We start from the raw sequence: 15,890 nt of genomic DNA, 5'->3' as shown, positions 1-15,890 counted from the left end.
CAAATATAAAGGCAGAGCCTTTATCTGCCGTGGTTTGTTTTAAGTACGTTCGTTATTTTCTGCGCTACTTCCTTCTGGTAAAAGGCAGTCGTCATTGGCTTACTGTTGGTTCAGGCCGGGCCGGTTTGAACGGGAGCTCTTCCCTTAATGGGTTTGGCATCGTAAAAGGGGGATTGTAATTATCTGTGTGCTACCGCCTCTCCTACACTGTGATTAAAACGACAAGGACACTGTTTCTTCATCTCCTTCCTTACTGTCAAGGTGACTTCAATCTCAATAAATAATGTACATTAATATATTCCACTAAATAGATTGAAGAAGAGGAATTAGACGCTGTTCTTGGCAACCTTTCAAATATGATAATGATATGTGTTATTGGCAGGCAATCGTTCAAATTGCGTCTGTTATCACATGGTCTTGTCCTCAAACTATAATTATTTTTTTTCGTCTTCTTCTGCGCAGAACATCATCGCGGAGCACGAGATCCGGAACATCTCATGCGCGGCCCAGGACCCGGAGGACCTGTGCACGTTCGCCTACATCACCAAGGACCTGCAGACCAGCCACCACTACTGCCACGTGTTCAGCACCGTGGACGTGGTGAGGACCTGCCCCCGCTGTGTCCACCTCCCCTTGGGCTCCAGCCCCACAGGGAAGCGCCCCTGTTCCCTTTCAGGACTGAGTCCCACCCGGGGCCCTACCATACCCGCTGATGCCACCTTCACTTTCATTTCAGAGTCCTAGCTGGTGTACGCAGCCGACCTTAAGGGACTAAGTGTAGAATCTGAAAATGCATTAATCACTTTGAGCTGACAATATTTGAACAGTTTGCAATTTAACTAAAAATGAAGACATTCCCCCACTCTCTCCGTTGTGTGGTATGTGTATGTATATATTCTTTTTTCTATCATTATATTTGAACAGGTACAGTTTTGCTGGGGAAAAAGAAGCAAGTGACTTTTTAGTTTTTTCGTACCTGTTTTTTCGTACCTTTTTGAATTCCTGCAATGTTTATTTAATGATTATTACTTACACTAGTTTGGGATTGATTCTTACACATAGGCTTCTCTTGTTGTCCCAAGTGCCCTAATGCTTTATGGGCTGATGATTAGCCTTTACTGCTACCTTCTAGTCCTTACCTTCTGTTCATGCGTCAGTAAGAGTCCGGCCGTGTTTGACTAGCCTAGCCTGACGAGCCTGCTTATCTGCTGCTTACACTTGAGTCATCCGGAGTAGGTGTGTTCTGATTTCCTTCTTCCTTATCCCAGGGAATAATATCATGATTCCTACACATATTAACTACTGGATAACACAAAGACAGCTTCACACAGGATATTGGTGCTCAGACGGGGTAACGTGTGTGTGTGTAGTCCGCTGCTGGACCACACACATGGCTTGCCAATCAGGGGGGACCACGACCATACATAAAACCAACCAATACACAACAGAAACACAAATACAGTTGCACAAAGGGTAATGAATAGAGACATTAACACTAACAGCAATACAAACAAAGCTCTGTGGGTTATACTATGCACACACTGTTGGCGGGGGTTAACCGGTTTTACCCAGTGCAGTGTTTTGACTGCAGGGGGCTTGGGTCTTTCATTAGAGGGGAAGGGAAACACTGGGTTTAATCCACGTCTCATTTGTTCTGCCATCCGGAAGCCACTTTGATTATCATTATTAGGCTAATAATGCTATTGCCAGTCAGCTTGACATCGCTGCGATCATATCACACCGATATAAGATATCCTATGGGAGGAAACCTCTGCTGATGTATTTCGAAAGGATGTTCTTTCCATTTCCTGTCAGCAATAGGATGACTTGGTAACACACTAGTTTCACTCACATCATCTTTAAGTCTGGAATGGCAGTGTGGACCAAAGGTGTTTTGAGTGTGTGTTGTGTGCGTGTGCATGCGACAAGGCAATGCTGTTGTTTAATTTCTTTCCACTGGGCTGAAGCTGCTACCTAGAATTCTTGGAGCCAGTTTGTGTTTATTTGCAGCAACTCAACCAAGCGGCAACATCAACAGGGGGCTGCCATGTGTTTAATATTTTAACATAGAAAAACACTGATAAAAACAAACGCAAAATAGCTGATTTTAACTGATAAACCTAAAGAATTGCAGCTACTGACAATGACACACCTCTCTCCCGCCCTCTTTCAGAACCTGACCTATGAGATTATACTGACGCTGGGACAGGCGTTCGAGGTGGCCTATCAGCTGGCTCTTCAGGCCCAGAGGGCAAAGCAGCACCACAGTGTTCCAGTGGGCCCCGGGTCAGAGGTCATTGACACCACGTCGAGCCGGCCCGTACCAAAACCACGAGGAAGTGTGCGGAAATCAGGGGTGAGCCCACCAGACCACAGTACAGAAGATATAAATGTGTATTATAAATCCGTCTTGTGTCGATAAACAAGCCGAATAATTCTGAAAAGGATCCAGAATTTACACATTTTGGATGAGAATCAAATATAACATCAATTATAGTGTTGGCTTGGATTTCATTGTAATTGTGTAAAGCCAGATCTTTAAGCTATTATCTCTAAATCGTCAGGAGAGCAGAGAAACTAGATCATATCTGATAATATAATCAGATTACTGGGATTTTTGACGCCTTTCTTGCAAATGATTCAGCTGGGCTGGATCTGTTTAGAAAATCACTCGACTGTCTCTTTCCTCCTAGTCCTTCCATCCTGTCTGTCTGTCTGTCTGTCTGTCTGTCTGTCTGTCTGTCTGTCTGTCTGTCTGTCTGTCTGTCTGTCTGTCTGTCTGTCTGTCTGTCTGTCTGTCTGTCTGTCTGTCTGTCTGTCTGTCTGTCTGTCTGTCTGTCTGTCTGTCTGTCTGTCTGTCTGTCTGTCTGTCTGTTCTCCTTTCCATCTCTCCAAGCTGCTTTTCAAGACAATGTTCCTCCAACCGGTTTCTGCATTTTCAGCCCCTCGCGTCTCTAGACTTGTTGTCATTCTGTTGTCCTTTCTCCGGCTCACTCCCCGCCTCTTATCTATGTCTGTCGTGTTGTCCTCTTCCTCCTCTTCCTCCTCCTCCATCCTCACCAGGACTCTCCACCTCTGGACAGTCGTTGCTGTGTCTGTTACACCTGCACCCCCCTCCGCCCCTCCTTACCACCACTGCCTGACTCCCAGGTGCTGATCTATTCACCCCCCCCCCCCCCCCCCCCCCCCCCTCATTCTCCCCCTACCCTGATGTTGTTAATGCCAAAAGGGGACAGCTTGTTTGAATGGGCTTGGTCTTATATGGCAGGGGCACTTCTTATACGAAATAAATTTCACCACTAGGGGGTGTCCTGAGTCCACTCATACAAATGAGTAGACGCTCGACACCCCCTCTAGTGGCGGGATATTTTTTTGTTATATATTCTTTCGTTTTCATATGCGACCTGGGTTCTCTTCTTTGACTTCATCTGAAGGCCATTTTATGTTAAATCCATGTGCTTGTGTTGTGTGCATTTTTGGGGTGCTTTACCCTACACTATATGCTTTTAAAAAAGTGTCAAGAGTCAAAGTTGAATATGAGACAGTTTGTGAGTCTATGGGGAGAAATTTAAACTTATTCCAACCACTCACTAACTCGATCCAGTAAAACCAGTGTCAGGTAATCATGTACAAGCTGATTTAAAGGACACTCGAGTAAAACAAGTTCAACTCGATTCTAACTTACCAGGCATGTCCCCATTCTGAGTTTTTAACGATATTTCACTTGACTGTTTACTCCCAAGACTCGTTCACTTGTCCATTTCAAATAAAAGGAATATTATGTGCATGTGTGACTAAGCCTCTGCTCAATTTGAACTATAAGTTCATTATGTGTAGCATCATGGATGTGTATTGCAGTACGACGTGTCTTTAACCTGTCCCTCTGTCCCTCTGTGCCCGAAGGGGGACGGGGTGGAGCGGGAGACGGACGGCCAGTCCCAGGGCAGCGCCACGTGGCTGGTGGACCCCAAGGACGCCAAACGCACTATCAGCACTAAGTACGAGACCACCATCTTCTGAGGGACCCTTTCCCCCTCCTAACCTTTAAAACCCTGCGGGCCACCTTCGACCAACTCCTCCTCCTCCTCCTCCTCCACCTCCTGTGTGCCTTTCACTGTGACTCCACTCCTTTTCCCTGCGGGCTGGAACACTTGTCCTCACCTGTCACTCACCCCAACCTTAACCACCCCCCTCTCCCCCCCCCCCTCCCCCCGCCTTCCTCTTGTCCTCACACTGTCCAATGCCACCGCTGCCACCACCCCTGCTGGACTCCGCCAAGAGAGAAAGATCCCACCTTGTCCCCCCTGCGCTAGCCCACACCTGGTCTCACCCGTAACTGGATTTTCTTTCCCCCTGTTGCTCACCGCTTGAGACGCTACGCCGCCGCACCTCCCCAGTGTGACTCCTCCGCTAATAGCAATAACTGTCCTCTGCTGTCTAGCATGCACTAACCCTCGACTCCTCTTTCTTCACCCCGCGCCTCTCCTCTGCCCCGGCTTCCGCCCTTCTCATAGAATATATATTCTTGATATTTTGATTTCCTCCCTCTGCTGAGTGTGTTTCTCTTGTTTCCTTACCTTTTGATTCCGTGTTCTTCTTCGTAGCACTCCTCCTGCTTCCAATAGGCGGCGGCAGCTCTGAAGGATTTGGTTTCCTTGTTCCGTTCCTTCTGGCCTTCTTTCGACCCCCCCACTCCAGTGTTGAGAAAGCAAATGGCATTGAGATCCATGTCTATGATGGACTGGTCCAGCCTGGTCCTGGGAGGACATGTTTCCTTGGTCAAAAACCGGGGTGAAACGCCTCCTCTTTTCGTCTTTCCTCCTCTATGCATCATTTGGAAATCCTTTTGGCAGCCATTTTGGCTGCGGTGACATTGCCAAAATTGCGGCACGTATCCATAGAACGGACAGAGACCTCTAGGAGCGTGGGGCAGACAAGGCTCGGTAGAAGACGGTATCTGGAGAGGGAGAGGGGCTGCTCTCGTTCAGAATGCGCCCAAGTTCTGAGGTTGCACTTCCAAAGAGGACACATTGCTAACACTGTGATGGAGGTCCGGGGAATCGCCCGCTGGGGCCTCTGCTGTGGAGTGATGAGATGCAACAGGACAACACAGAGACTCACACTAGGAGAGAGAGAGATAAAGGAGGAGAGAGAGAGAGCAGACGAGTGCATGTTAAACCATTTCCAAACCTGTGTTGCCAAAACCGTCTCAGACTGCATGCCTTTCTCTGGCCGTCTAACCAGGCCGTACCATAACTTGAACACGCATCCTTTTTGTGTTTGATTCGTATTTGTTTCTAGAGTGTACAACAATCGAAGAACTTTTTTCCCTGAAATATTTTGAAATGCTTCCATCTTTATTATTTTTTTGTCCTTTCTTATGTTACTCAACCATGAGAAATGCCTTATTGTGTTGATTCTGTTGCCAATACCTTTTTTTTTTCTTTGACCTGAAGTTAATATTCTACTTGGTTAAAAAAAGAGAGTGAATCATCACCTGGAAACCCCTCAATAATGTGTACTGTGTAAGTCTGTGTTTTTCCACCGTTTGTTTTTGTTTTAACCCTACTGCTTTGTGTGCATGTCCCCCCCCCCCCCCCTTCCTTTTTAGCTAAACACCTTGGCCAAACTACCAGCCAGTGTAAGAAGACAGGGGTGCGCCACAGTGCATTGTGGGTAGGGTCTTTCAAATGGAAAAGTGACCCACTTTCCCTGCAGCCGATCGCAACGTCGTCTTGTGGGCCATGCCTCCAAACCACAGCATGAGCCAGGAGGGGTAAAGGAAACACACCTGGGAGGAGGGGCCCTCTCGCAGGCCCTTCACCCACTGACTTGAAAATGCCCATTTGACCAGGGCCCCTGACACATAAGTCCACCCAACACCAGTTTCCCGAAGGGGGGGGGGGGGGGGGGCTAAACGGTGCTCCATTGGGTCTCTTTAGGGGTCTATCAAAGTGTCATCCATGTTTCTCGTATCAAACTAACTTAAGTATCCATTCCATGAGCAATGGTGGCTCTTGGTCGTGCAGCCCTATATACTCTGTCGTTCTTTTGTCTTTCGGCTCTCCTATTGTAGCTCATGTTTACTCCTTAAAGTAAGGTATTGGTCCGAAAGTCTCTGGGTTGGGAAAAAACGAACAAGCAAACGCAGCAGAGGCTCGTCCTTTTCTATTATGCTTTTCTCCACAATGGTTATTTTGGTTTGTTTTAAGGGAACAGTTGAAAAACTAACACTGAAATGTGAGAGGCTAAACTCAGAGGTACACCTGTCTCTTCCTATGAACGACATGTCCAACTGTTGTAGCTCATCCTAACTGCCACTTCGTCGTCTGGCCTTCTAATAAGCAGGAACGAGAGGGTGAAACACAATACTACGGTACTAACTGGATTTTAATGATGGCATCATTTTTAATTCATTTTGTTTTTAGCTGTCTGTGTCGGACGGGGATCTTTCCTGAGGCAGGGAACTGGGTCAGGAAGGATTAGCGATAACTTCTCCCTCCCCGCCAGCCCTTTTGTTTACTTCATCTGAACCCATTTGATTCATCAAACCTGCCGTGCAGGCTGGTACCTCCTTTCGACTTTGTTTTGTTTTTTTTTAGCTGCAGAACAATGGAGGCACTGCATGCGTCTCCCATCTGCCTCAGTGTGTCGACTGTTAGCGGTACTATTTGATCAGCTGTGTGTATATGGGTACCTAAAGGTAAATCAGGTCGTTACAATGGAACGGTTGTAGATGTGATTCTCTGATACATTGTTTGCTGCTGCTCGGTGTGTGCGTGGGCGTCTTCAGCCCCCCGGCTAGGGTCCCCAATAAGCTTTTGCACATCGCTAAGGATTTAGAATAGGTACACCGGGACTAATCGGATATTAATAATAATGATGATGAAAATAATAATAATGACAATGGTTACGAGGAGAATGACGTTGTGCATATGGATCTAGCAGTTTGTATTTTGATACTTGAATGATTTTTCTTTTATAGATATCTATATATATGTATGTATGTATGTATGTATGTATGTATTTTTTGACATGTTTGTCAAGAGAGAGAAAAAGGACTACATGGTTCTACATATCATTAATAAAAAGCCTGTGATTAAAAAAAAGACTGAGGAATAATGACTCAGAGGAGGGACCTGACATAAATATATATACATATATATGTATATGTATGTATATCTGTGTATATATATATTTATGTGTGTGTGTGTATATATATATATATATATATATATATATATATATATATATATGTGTATATATACATGTATATATATATATATACATAAATATGTGTATATATACATGTATGTATACATAAATATACATAAGAGAAGATTGTAAATAATCTTGGGTCTTTTTTTTATGATTATTATTTTTCATAAGTGTACGACTAATAAATGGCGAAATCTGAATGATGCCGATGATCATTTTGTCTTTTTGTTATTTGCTAAATATTAGATAGTTACGTACAAGCAATGGCAGGTACAGGTCGGGCCCTGTATCCCCGGTCCTAAGAGTCACAGCACCGGGTCACACAAACGACAATGGTATGGTACAACTCTGGGAAGCGGATACAAGCCCTTTTGTCTCATTAAACTGGCTGTTGGACCCAGGCCAGAATGCGATTGCGGCTTTCGGATTGATAATAAATGATAAGGTAGCCGGAGCCTGACGACAAAACGCTCTTAAGATGCAGTTCCATGCATTCGTTGTGATTGATCCTGCTGAGTGTAGGCCAACTGGGATGTGTCATTGATTACACAGTACGTCTATATTCTCACACCTACGTTTTCCTATGTAGCTGGCCCTGACACCATTCTCCTTTATCTTGGCATGGCGTTGTGAGTGTGTATGCACTGGAGATGAACAGTCGTAAACAAATTGATTCGAGTTAGTCAAAGTCATTGTCAGCCTAATGGGATCAACATAGAACAGGTTTAGCAAAGAGGACCTTAGCGTTTTATTGGGTTGTTTTTGCGGTGCCGCCCTGTTTGTTTCTTTTGTGTGTGTTACTGCACTATACTGTGAGAGAGCAATGAAGAGATATCCAAATGTATTAATTGTACTGTAATAACAATCTATTATTCTTTAAAGAATGGATGTCCTTATAAAGAGATGTGAAATCGACCAGCACCTATGATTTCAATATGACATTCAATTGATATTCTTTAGTTTATATTATTATGAGCGTTGATTATTTTTTATATTTTGATTAGGCTACAGATGGGACATTTCCACTGCGAAACCAGCGGGTGATTTAGGAAGTGGGTGATCAAATGTTCTCTGATTGGCTGAGAAGCTCTTGGTATGGTAATTTGCTCACCTGGCTGGGATCGACCACCTGGGCCCCTCCCCTTCATTTAAATAAGGGCAGGACATGATAGCAGAGACAGGTGCTTATTCGGATCTCAATGGACTACGCGACCTGATGTCTACGTTTTATCCGATGTGGCGTTAACTTAGGTCAACTCTCCATGGTGAGTTCTTTGTTATTTCTACATTTGAGCGGCGCTTCTGTCGACCACCATGTAGGACGGCTCGTGTGTGTGTGTGTGTGTGTGTGTGTGTGCGTGTGTGTGTGTGGGGGGGGGGGGGGGGGGGGGGGGTGCGCGCTCGCGCTCGCGCGCGATATCTATAGACGGAGATTGCCTCAGGCCTGTTATAATTACTTTATTTAATTTGTGTGTTAAACGCCGTGAGATAAGAAGATGAATGATTGAAATTAATAAATGAATTAAAATCTTTGTGCATGATCGGTTGACTGGTAGCCAGCCATTGAAGATAATGTCCAGCTAAATATGAATAGGCTATTGCTGCGTATCTGCTCTCTAGAAAGATTGCCTTACGTGTTCCGCGGTACTCTTTGTTCACTGTTAATTATTAAACCCGCTTTTGGATATGCCTACACACTTATTATTGATCTGGTTATAGTACTCACAGATGTTCCCAAAGTGAATAATGCGTAGGATCCTACTCGTTGTAGGATTTGCTCCATTGGACCTAACCCTACATTTACCTTATTATCGGACCTTGAGCTGACCGGCGACGACGCATGGCGTGTCTCATCATGGAGTTGGTGGAGCTGAATATATTTAATACTAAAACAAAAAGCGATAAAAGCAGGCAAAGTGACATTCCTGTGGCTATTAAATCCTGTGTGAGCGATGGGTGGAGCAGACCTGGGAAGGTGTTGGCTGAACACGTCCCACAGGCTGAACTTACAGAGTAGGCTATAGACAGAGTAATCAACGCGACTAATGAGATCGTAATAGGGCGTTTCGTGGAAAGTGCTGTCGTTGCTGTTGTTGTCCTAACAAAGTCCGATGTGGATGATCATATAATCAGGAAAGGCCACCTTTATTGTCATCAAGGCGTCAGTGTCTACATGTCAACAGGCCCACATGATTTAGTTGTTTTCTGGAATCCATGGGTAATGTTGTTAAAGAAAGCATTACATCATCGGTTATAGCCGGTGATGGGGTCAATTGATTTATGTAGGCTATAGGTTAAGGTATAGGTTTATTTACATATGTGGATTGTTATGTACACTTAACAAATATCTTACATATGATTTCACTGAGGGACGTGCATCTCTGATGATGGGAGATATATGTCACCACAGCATTTGTTTGGCCCAGCATGCTTTACATAAAGGGGCAATGTCATAATAGGCAATCCGAATCAACATGAGAGGGACTACATTTCACAAAAGCTATGGTGTAGAACTACACTAGAATTGAGCTATTTCCAGTAGTACACAAGTCTCGTCAATAAAAAAAAGTCAGCTTAATGCGTGGTTCCAGACAGGTTATGAATAAGCAATACAACAGGTTGTAAAGTATTCTGTGATGGGAATGATCAGAGGTGTGACCCGTGTTTATACAACGCCTACAAAACGTGATACATAGCGAGGTGTCCCGGGACCTTGAAAGGGAGAGTGCAGGGTTTGAGGGCGGAAGAGAACAGGTATCTCGTGTTAGCCCGTGGCTCTCCCACTGTCCCGCCCGGGGAGTGGGCCACGCTCTGCACGGGGCTGCGCTCTGCGCTGGGCCCCCACAGGCATGTGTTTGTGACCGCACAACAAGCGAGCAGTGTTGTACTGAAAGGTTACACCCAGTATCAAATGTTACGGGCCATGATGCGTGACATGATAGCGAAATGCTTGTCCCTACACAATGAATAGTGAGGCAACAGGTGTTTTGTGTTTTTCTTTTTACTATTTACATAGTAACTTGTTTTGTTGTCAGACACTGAGGTGCAATTAAATTGATTCCAGTTCTGTGTTATCGTTTTTGTCATAGGTTGATGGTCTGATTTGCACTTTGCGGTGATATTTAGACAAGAGGCCCCTGGAGCCCCGGGGCCTTCCCTAATCGTTTTCTCTCTGTGCGATGCCTAAGAGTGACACGTGGCCCGGCAGCGTTGCCCCGGAACCTTCCAGCAGTAATATGGACAGTGCTGGGAGCTGTGACAGCGTGATCAGCACCAACTCTGGCTTTGTGAGTGCTGCTGAACAGTGAAACATTTAAGAAGAGAGGAAACAACTTGTGGCATTGGACCACTGGTGGGATCGAACCCTGGTCACTACAAGGCAAATTGCATACATGGTCGGCACACTAGAGGGTTTAGCAACCTTACTGCCCCAAAAATGATATTAAGATTAATCTAGTGCTGACACGTCAACTGTTAAGAAATTAACAGTTGATGTGCATTATTGTTAGTTTATTTATCTTCCAGAAATGTAGAAGCAATTTGAAAAACTGTTACCTCAATATGTGTAACATAGTCAAATGTATTCAATATAAACTATAGTGGAAGCTTAAAGTATATATGTGTGTCTCTTAAAGAGACCTGATGGATATGTTTTTGAAATGAAGAGTTGATGTCCATGTGAAGTTTTTTAAATTTCCCATGCTGCAGTCAGCCTCACAGTGACTGCAGTGAGTTGCCATTGCTGGCAAGGAGAGCTTGACCCATTTCTCAGGCCTAACCTTGGCAACAATATAGCCCCAAATGGTTTACATTGGGCTTTTATAATAGGTTGGCCCTTGTAGTGTTCCTGTATCAGTGTAGGAACTGTTTCAGTCCACCTCTCCCTAACTTGTCGTGTCTTGTCTTTTGGGGAGACAGAGTGTGGACAGTCTGCAGCACCTGTCTGCCGCGGAGAGGGAGTGTCTTATGTATCTGGAGGAAACAATTGACTCTCTGGACGTGGATGAAGACAGTGGACTGTCCAATGACGAGCCAGAAACTTCCCATCAGGCTGCAGCTATAGCCGACCACCTCTCAAAAGCTGCGGATCAGAGCGGAGAAGGTTTCTCTTTCATATGTGATCAACTTCGCTGATACTTTCATTTTATATGCCAGCAAAATGAAGCACTAACTTAATGCTTTGTTGTTTTAGACTCTGAAAGGGACCAGGGCAGACCTGTCCATCATGGGTTGCCAACAATCCTTCTCCTGTCCAACGGTTTTGGGAACCTCCCACAGATGGCCCCGGCAGGCGTCCATGAACCTAAAACCCCTGAGGTGACAAACCACACAAACACTCCTCCGTTGGAAACAGAAACAGGAGAATTGGAAACATCTAAGTTACACTGTGAAGTACAAGAAATTGACTCCACAACCCACTCTTTGGCTCCACAAGCACAGATGTTGGCTTCAGCAGCAGATGGGGACTTAGACCTGTGTGCCCCCTCGGACACTAAGCTTGAGCCCAATCAGTCCAGCCCGCAGCCTGAGGCTGAGCTGATTTTGATCCCCCCTCCGTCTGACTTCATGGATGAACCAGGGCCTGAGCCACAATCAGGGCCTGAGCCACAACCAGAGCCTGAACCACAATCAGGGCCTGAGCCACAACCAGGGCCAGAGCCACAATCAGGGCCTGAGCCACAACCAGAGCCTGAGCCACAATCAGGGCCTGAGCCACAACCAGGGCCAGAGCCACAATCAGAGGATCGCCCGGATCCTACTGTATCCGTGGAGACGCCTGTCAGAAGACAGCACGTCGATGTGGAGGAGCTCCGTAAGAGAGCCTCCAGCAATAGAGCTCCTGTGAGCTCTGATGTCGTCCACCCACCGGTCCCCGACCTGGCTGTTGCAGACGTGCCTGAGACTCCCAGTGCACCCCACTCCCAGACGGTTACCACAGCCAACCTTCTCCCTGAGCATCTTGAGCCCAAGAGCCCACCTGCTGTGGCCCCAAAGCCCAAGAAACTTCCCCCAAACATCATCTTCAAGTCCCAGAAGCCTGTTGCCGATGCTAACTTCCCCCCGCCTGCCAGTGACAGGATGCTGTCGGAAGGCCAGAAGATCCGCATGGAAGCGCTCAGAAAACTTGGTCTCCTCAAAGCCGAAGACGCAGACTTAGACCCACGCCTGAGTCTGCCTACTAGTTCCCACTCCAGGAGGTCTTGGGCTGCCCCCTTGTCTCCAGCGGCTCGGCATACTCCCCCATCACCTTCGATTCGAACGCCATCTCCTACCGTTTCCATCGTCCCAGTGTCCCCTCCCTGGGCCGAGGTTTCCACACAGGCCAACGTGGCTTTGACGCCGGCAGCTCTGGCCAAAGATATTCTCCCAGTGCCTGCTGCTTTCAGTGACACCGGTGAACCACCGTCCCTACATCACAGCCAGGAAGCAACTCCCGCTAAGAGCATTATCTCAGAGCCCACCGTTAACACCGGTGTCAAATCTGCCACCCTTACACACTCGGGAACAGGCTTGAGTAGCCTCAAGCCAAGCCTTGGGTCCAGTGAGGCAGGCCAAGTCAGAGGTTCCAACTGCAGCCTCGGCGAGCTGCGTAACGGCCGCCCGCGCCCCGCCTCTCTGGGCTCCGGGAAGGACTTTTCACATGTCAAGGTGGAGGCGTTAGCGCCCAGCGCTAAGGACGCTAGCACCAGGAGGTCCACCCCGGTCGCCCCTGTCTCGCAGAACGCTGGAGAGTCCACGGGAGTGCCTCGCTACCATGGGGTCAGCGTGGTCATCTGCCCCCGCGCGGAAAACGACGAGGGCCGACGCCATGCCCTCAAGAAGCTTGGTCTGCTGAAGGAGTAGCCGCCGCCTGGACCCATTTTACTCTCTGTTGCTCTGGGCTCTCTGCCCCCTTCGAATGACCCGGATGGTGATTGGCTAAGTGAGCAAAGCAGATGTACAGTCTCTGATGTGTCGTGTAACTTTATTGTTGTGCTAAATGGTCTTTTCAAGTGTAACCGTACTATCATGGTTGCTTGATTTCTCTTGTTTTAATTTTGTTAGAATATAAGCAAGGGCATTTTTTTTTACATTTTTATCAATTCATATGCATCCAACTTCTTCTGGAGCTGTGTGTCTATATATATATATATATATATATATATATATATATATATATATATATATATATATATAGACACACAACTCCAGAAGAAGTGGCTCATACAGTAGTAGCTTAGTAGCTTATACCAGATATAAGCTATAGTAGCTTATATCTGGTCCAATGCAACTCTGTTTTTTATGTTATTTATCATGTCAATGCCCTTTGTGCTTTCATAAATAGGCTATCTGTTATTTTTGGCTTGCGTAATGCCTACCACCTTCTTCTGATTTTGGTTTGTAAAAGAAGTTGGTATGCCTTTTATAATGCATTACTGTAAGATAAGGGGACAATCAACGCTCACTTAAAAGTCACTTTAGATAAAGCATGAGCTAAATTTAAATGTAACTGCAGTAAATGTAAGCTAGACGATGAATGTTGGATATGAAGGGACGCAACGAAGGATTTCAGGCACTGATTTCTTATTTATATTGAAAAGTAATGTATTGCACTTAAAATATTAATAAAATGCTCAAGAGTTTTTAAACATATTATTTATATAATATTCTAAATTCAAGTTCTGGCGTTATTACTAAATTACGTTTCACTCTTTAAAATACTTCCCGTAAGAAACCCGGCTAGCCTCTACTCAAAACAACATGTGAAGTCAACAATGTTTTTTGTGAGTGTCAGGTGTGTTCCTTTCCTCTCTGGAGATGAAAGTTCACGAAAATGTCCATGCACATACACTGGTTCAACTATTTACTATATATAGGCCCTGCAGCGGGATAAGAATCTGAAACATGTGGTTTGTGTGCGCTCATCAATGACGCACGTGTTAAACCTCACCACCTTGTTACCTGGCTCCTCTCACAGTGCAGCGCTTTTCCTCTCTCCAAAGTTGTGTTTAAAAAAAAAATAGGTCGTATTTAGGGAACGATAACATCAACCTCATCTGACACGTTCGGGAATAGGACGTGATATGCAAAGTGTATGTAAAATGTGTCTCTCATAACACAGTACAACAGTTCTCTTTTCCATTTAGTTATTCTCCTCTGTGTTAGTTATATTGTTATGAACTATAATTAATGCGACAACATTATGCTTCTTTTGAGTTTGTTTCTTAATATACCAGAAGTCCTAATCCAGGCTTCACACACAAACACACACACTCATGGAAGTATGAGATATCTGATGTCGCTCTGTGATGGGAAGTACATCCATGGGTGCCACTGGTCTGCAGCCTCAGCACTTTATCTGGTGCAATGCTGGAGCAGAACTGGGGGAACCTGTTTCCTCCAGCTCGTTTTTCAGCCTGTGTGCAATGCAGTGTGCATGAGATGTACAGTTGTGAGCTGACGGAATAACAAAGTGTGCGTGTGCTGCACCTCTCAGGTGGAATGTCTGCTTTACACACCAAGGGAGATTCCTCTTGTTGTTCCTGCTCTTCAGTTTGTTCTGCACAGTCAAGTATAAAGGAAGTTCCAGTTCAGAGGCAACACATTGTTTACTACCATTGTTAAAGCACAGATACAAGACAAAGGGGACACATCGTGTCATCGAACATGGGTGCATCTCTCAGGTGTGGACGCTTTGGGATGTGTGGAATGACTGAGGTCATGCCAATGTATACATGTGGAAATAAAAGTGTCCTTTTCAACATCAGACAGGCTTTCGTTGGGCGTCATCTGGAACACACCCATACTAGATCCTTTCCCATCCAACACGTTTAATAGTAGTGACTCACTAGCAAACATGACAACAATTCCTCTTTATGAAGAGGGAGAGATCACTTTGATCGTTGCATAACATTACGAAATCCCTGTTGGTTTTTATGTTGATATTATATTGTCAAAAAATATATTATAATTATAAAACACAATGTATACATATATAGATGAATCAGGGGAAAATTTGGCCTGACTTATATAGATTGGATTAATATCTAATGCACAAGTCTGTTTTTTTGTTTTCAAAAAAAGGCTACTTTATATCTGACATACTCTAAAGCTCAACAGCATCTACCTGCTTTTCTAAGAGTCAGATATATGTCCTCTTGAAATTGAACCCTGAATATGTGCAAAAGCAACAGGGAAGTAAACACCCGGTAGGCATCATTGAGCCAGCAGACCACGGAGCGCTACTCCCGTTTGACATGCTGGTATGTGAGCTCTCTAGTCTAGGACTTCGCCTTCCTCCTCTGCTGAAACTGAGGGCACCAGTGACACCTGTCACTTTCACTGTTCTCCTCCAAGGCATCAAGCCCTGCTGATTCAGTGTCAGCAGCAGCAGAACACAGACCGGATCTTAGCCCAGGTATTGTGGACAACAAACAAGACAGCAAACTTGCAGGCTTCTATTTGCAATCATTGGTAAGATCCTACCCCACGCAGAGACGATCAGGTTGAAGTGTTTCAACAACAGGTTTATTAATGTAAACATATTATAATGTTAACCTGGTTGCCTATACCATGTACTGCCAAGACACAAAGGCTTAGCTATTAAACATATTAATTATCTATCAATGGCACCCTTACTGATTTGAAAAAGTATGGTTCTATGGACATTGTCACCGCTAGGTGGCGGTAGA

At 45.3% G+C, this 15,890-nt stretch overlaps 2 protein-coding genes across 10 annotated transcripts in view; both read left to right on the top strand.

The window, feature by feature from the left end:
* Positions 1 to 7,388, top strand: part of LOC307079688 (ankyrin repeat and SAM domain-containing protein 1A) — a 65,435-nt gene extending 58,047 nt beyond the window's left edge. For 6 of the 7 annotated variants that reach the window (XM_079742168.1, XM_079742167.1, XM_079742163.1 and 3 more), the window contains 4 exons: positions 463 to 600; positions 2,174 to 2,356; positions 3,904 to 3,998; positions 4,605 to 7,388. In XM_079742168.1, coding sequence (XP_079598294.1) covers positions 463 to 600; positions 2,174 to 2,356; positions 3,904 to 3,998; positions 4,605 to 4,641 — 453 coding nt within the window. In that variant the 3' untranslated portion in view covers positions 4,642 to 7,388. The remainder of the gene's footprint in view (positions 1 to 462; positions 601 to 2,173; positions 2,357 to 3,903; positions 3,999 to 4,604) is intronic. The other variant, XM_079742165.1, reaches the window with a different exon arrangement.
* A 991-nt stretch (positions 7,389 to 8,379) lies between these two features.
* Positions 8,380 to 14,942, top strand: LOC307079256 (specifically androgen-regulated gene protein). Of its 3 annotated transcripts, none has more exons than XM_079741467.1 (4): positions 8,380 to 8,483; positions 10,407 to 10,505; positions 11,137 to 11,320; positions 11,411 to 14,942. In XM_079741467.1, exons 1-4 carry the CDS (start codon positions 8,481 to 8,483, stop codon positions 13,060 to 13,062), a joined length of 1,938 nt encoding a protein of 645 aa, XP_079597593.1. In that variant the 5' UTR covers positions 8,380 to 8,480; the 3' UTR covers positions 13,063 to 14,942. The 3 variants fall into 3 exon arrangements, with proteins under 3 accessions (XP_079597593.1, XP_079597592.1, XP_079597594.1); XM_079741466.1 differs by having other exon boundaries at positions 10,308 to 10,505; XM_079741468.1 differs by lacking the exon at positions 10,407 to 10,505.
* Positions 14,943 to 15,890: the final 948 nt, after the last annotated feature.

Source organism: Pollachius pollachius (genome assembly GCF_949987615.1).
Source record: "Pollachius pollachius genome assembly, chromosome: 8".
NCBI lineage: Eukaryota > Metazoa > Chordata > Actinopteri > Gadiformes > Gadidae > Pollachius > Pollachius pollachius.
The sequence above is the reverse complement of the archived record's forward strand: the minus strand, read 5'-3'. Positions and strand labels throughout refer to the sequence as shown.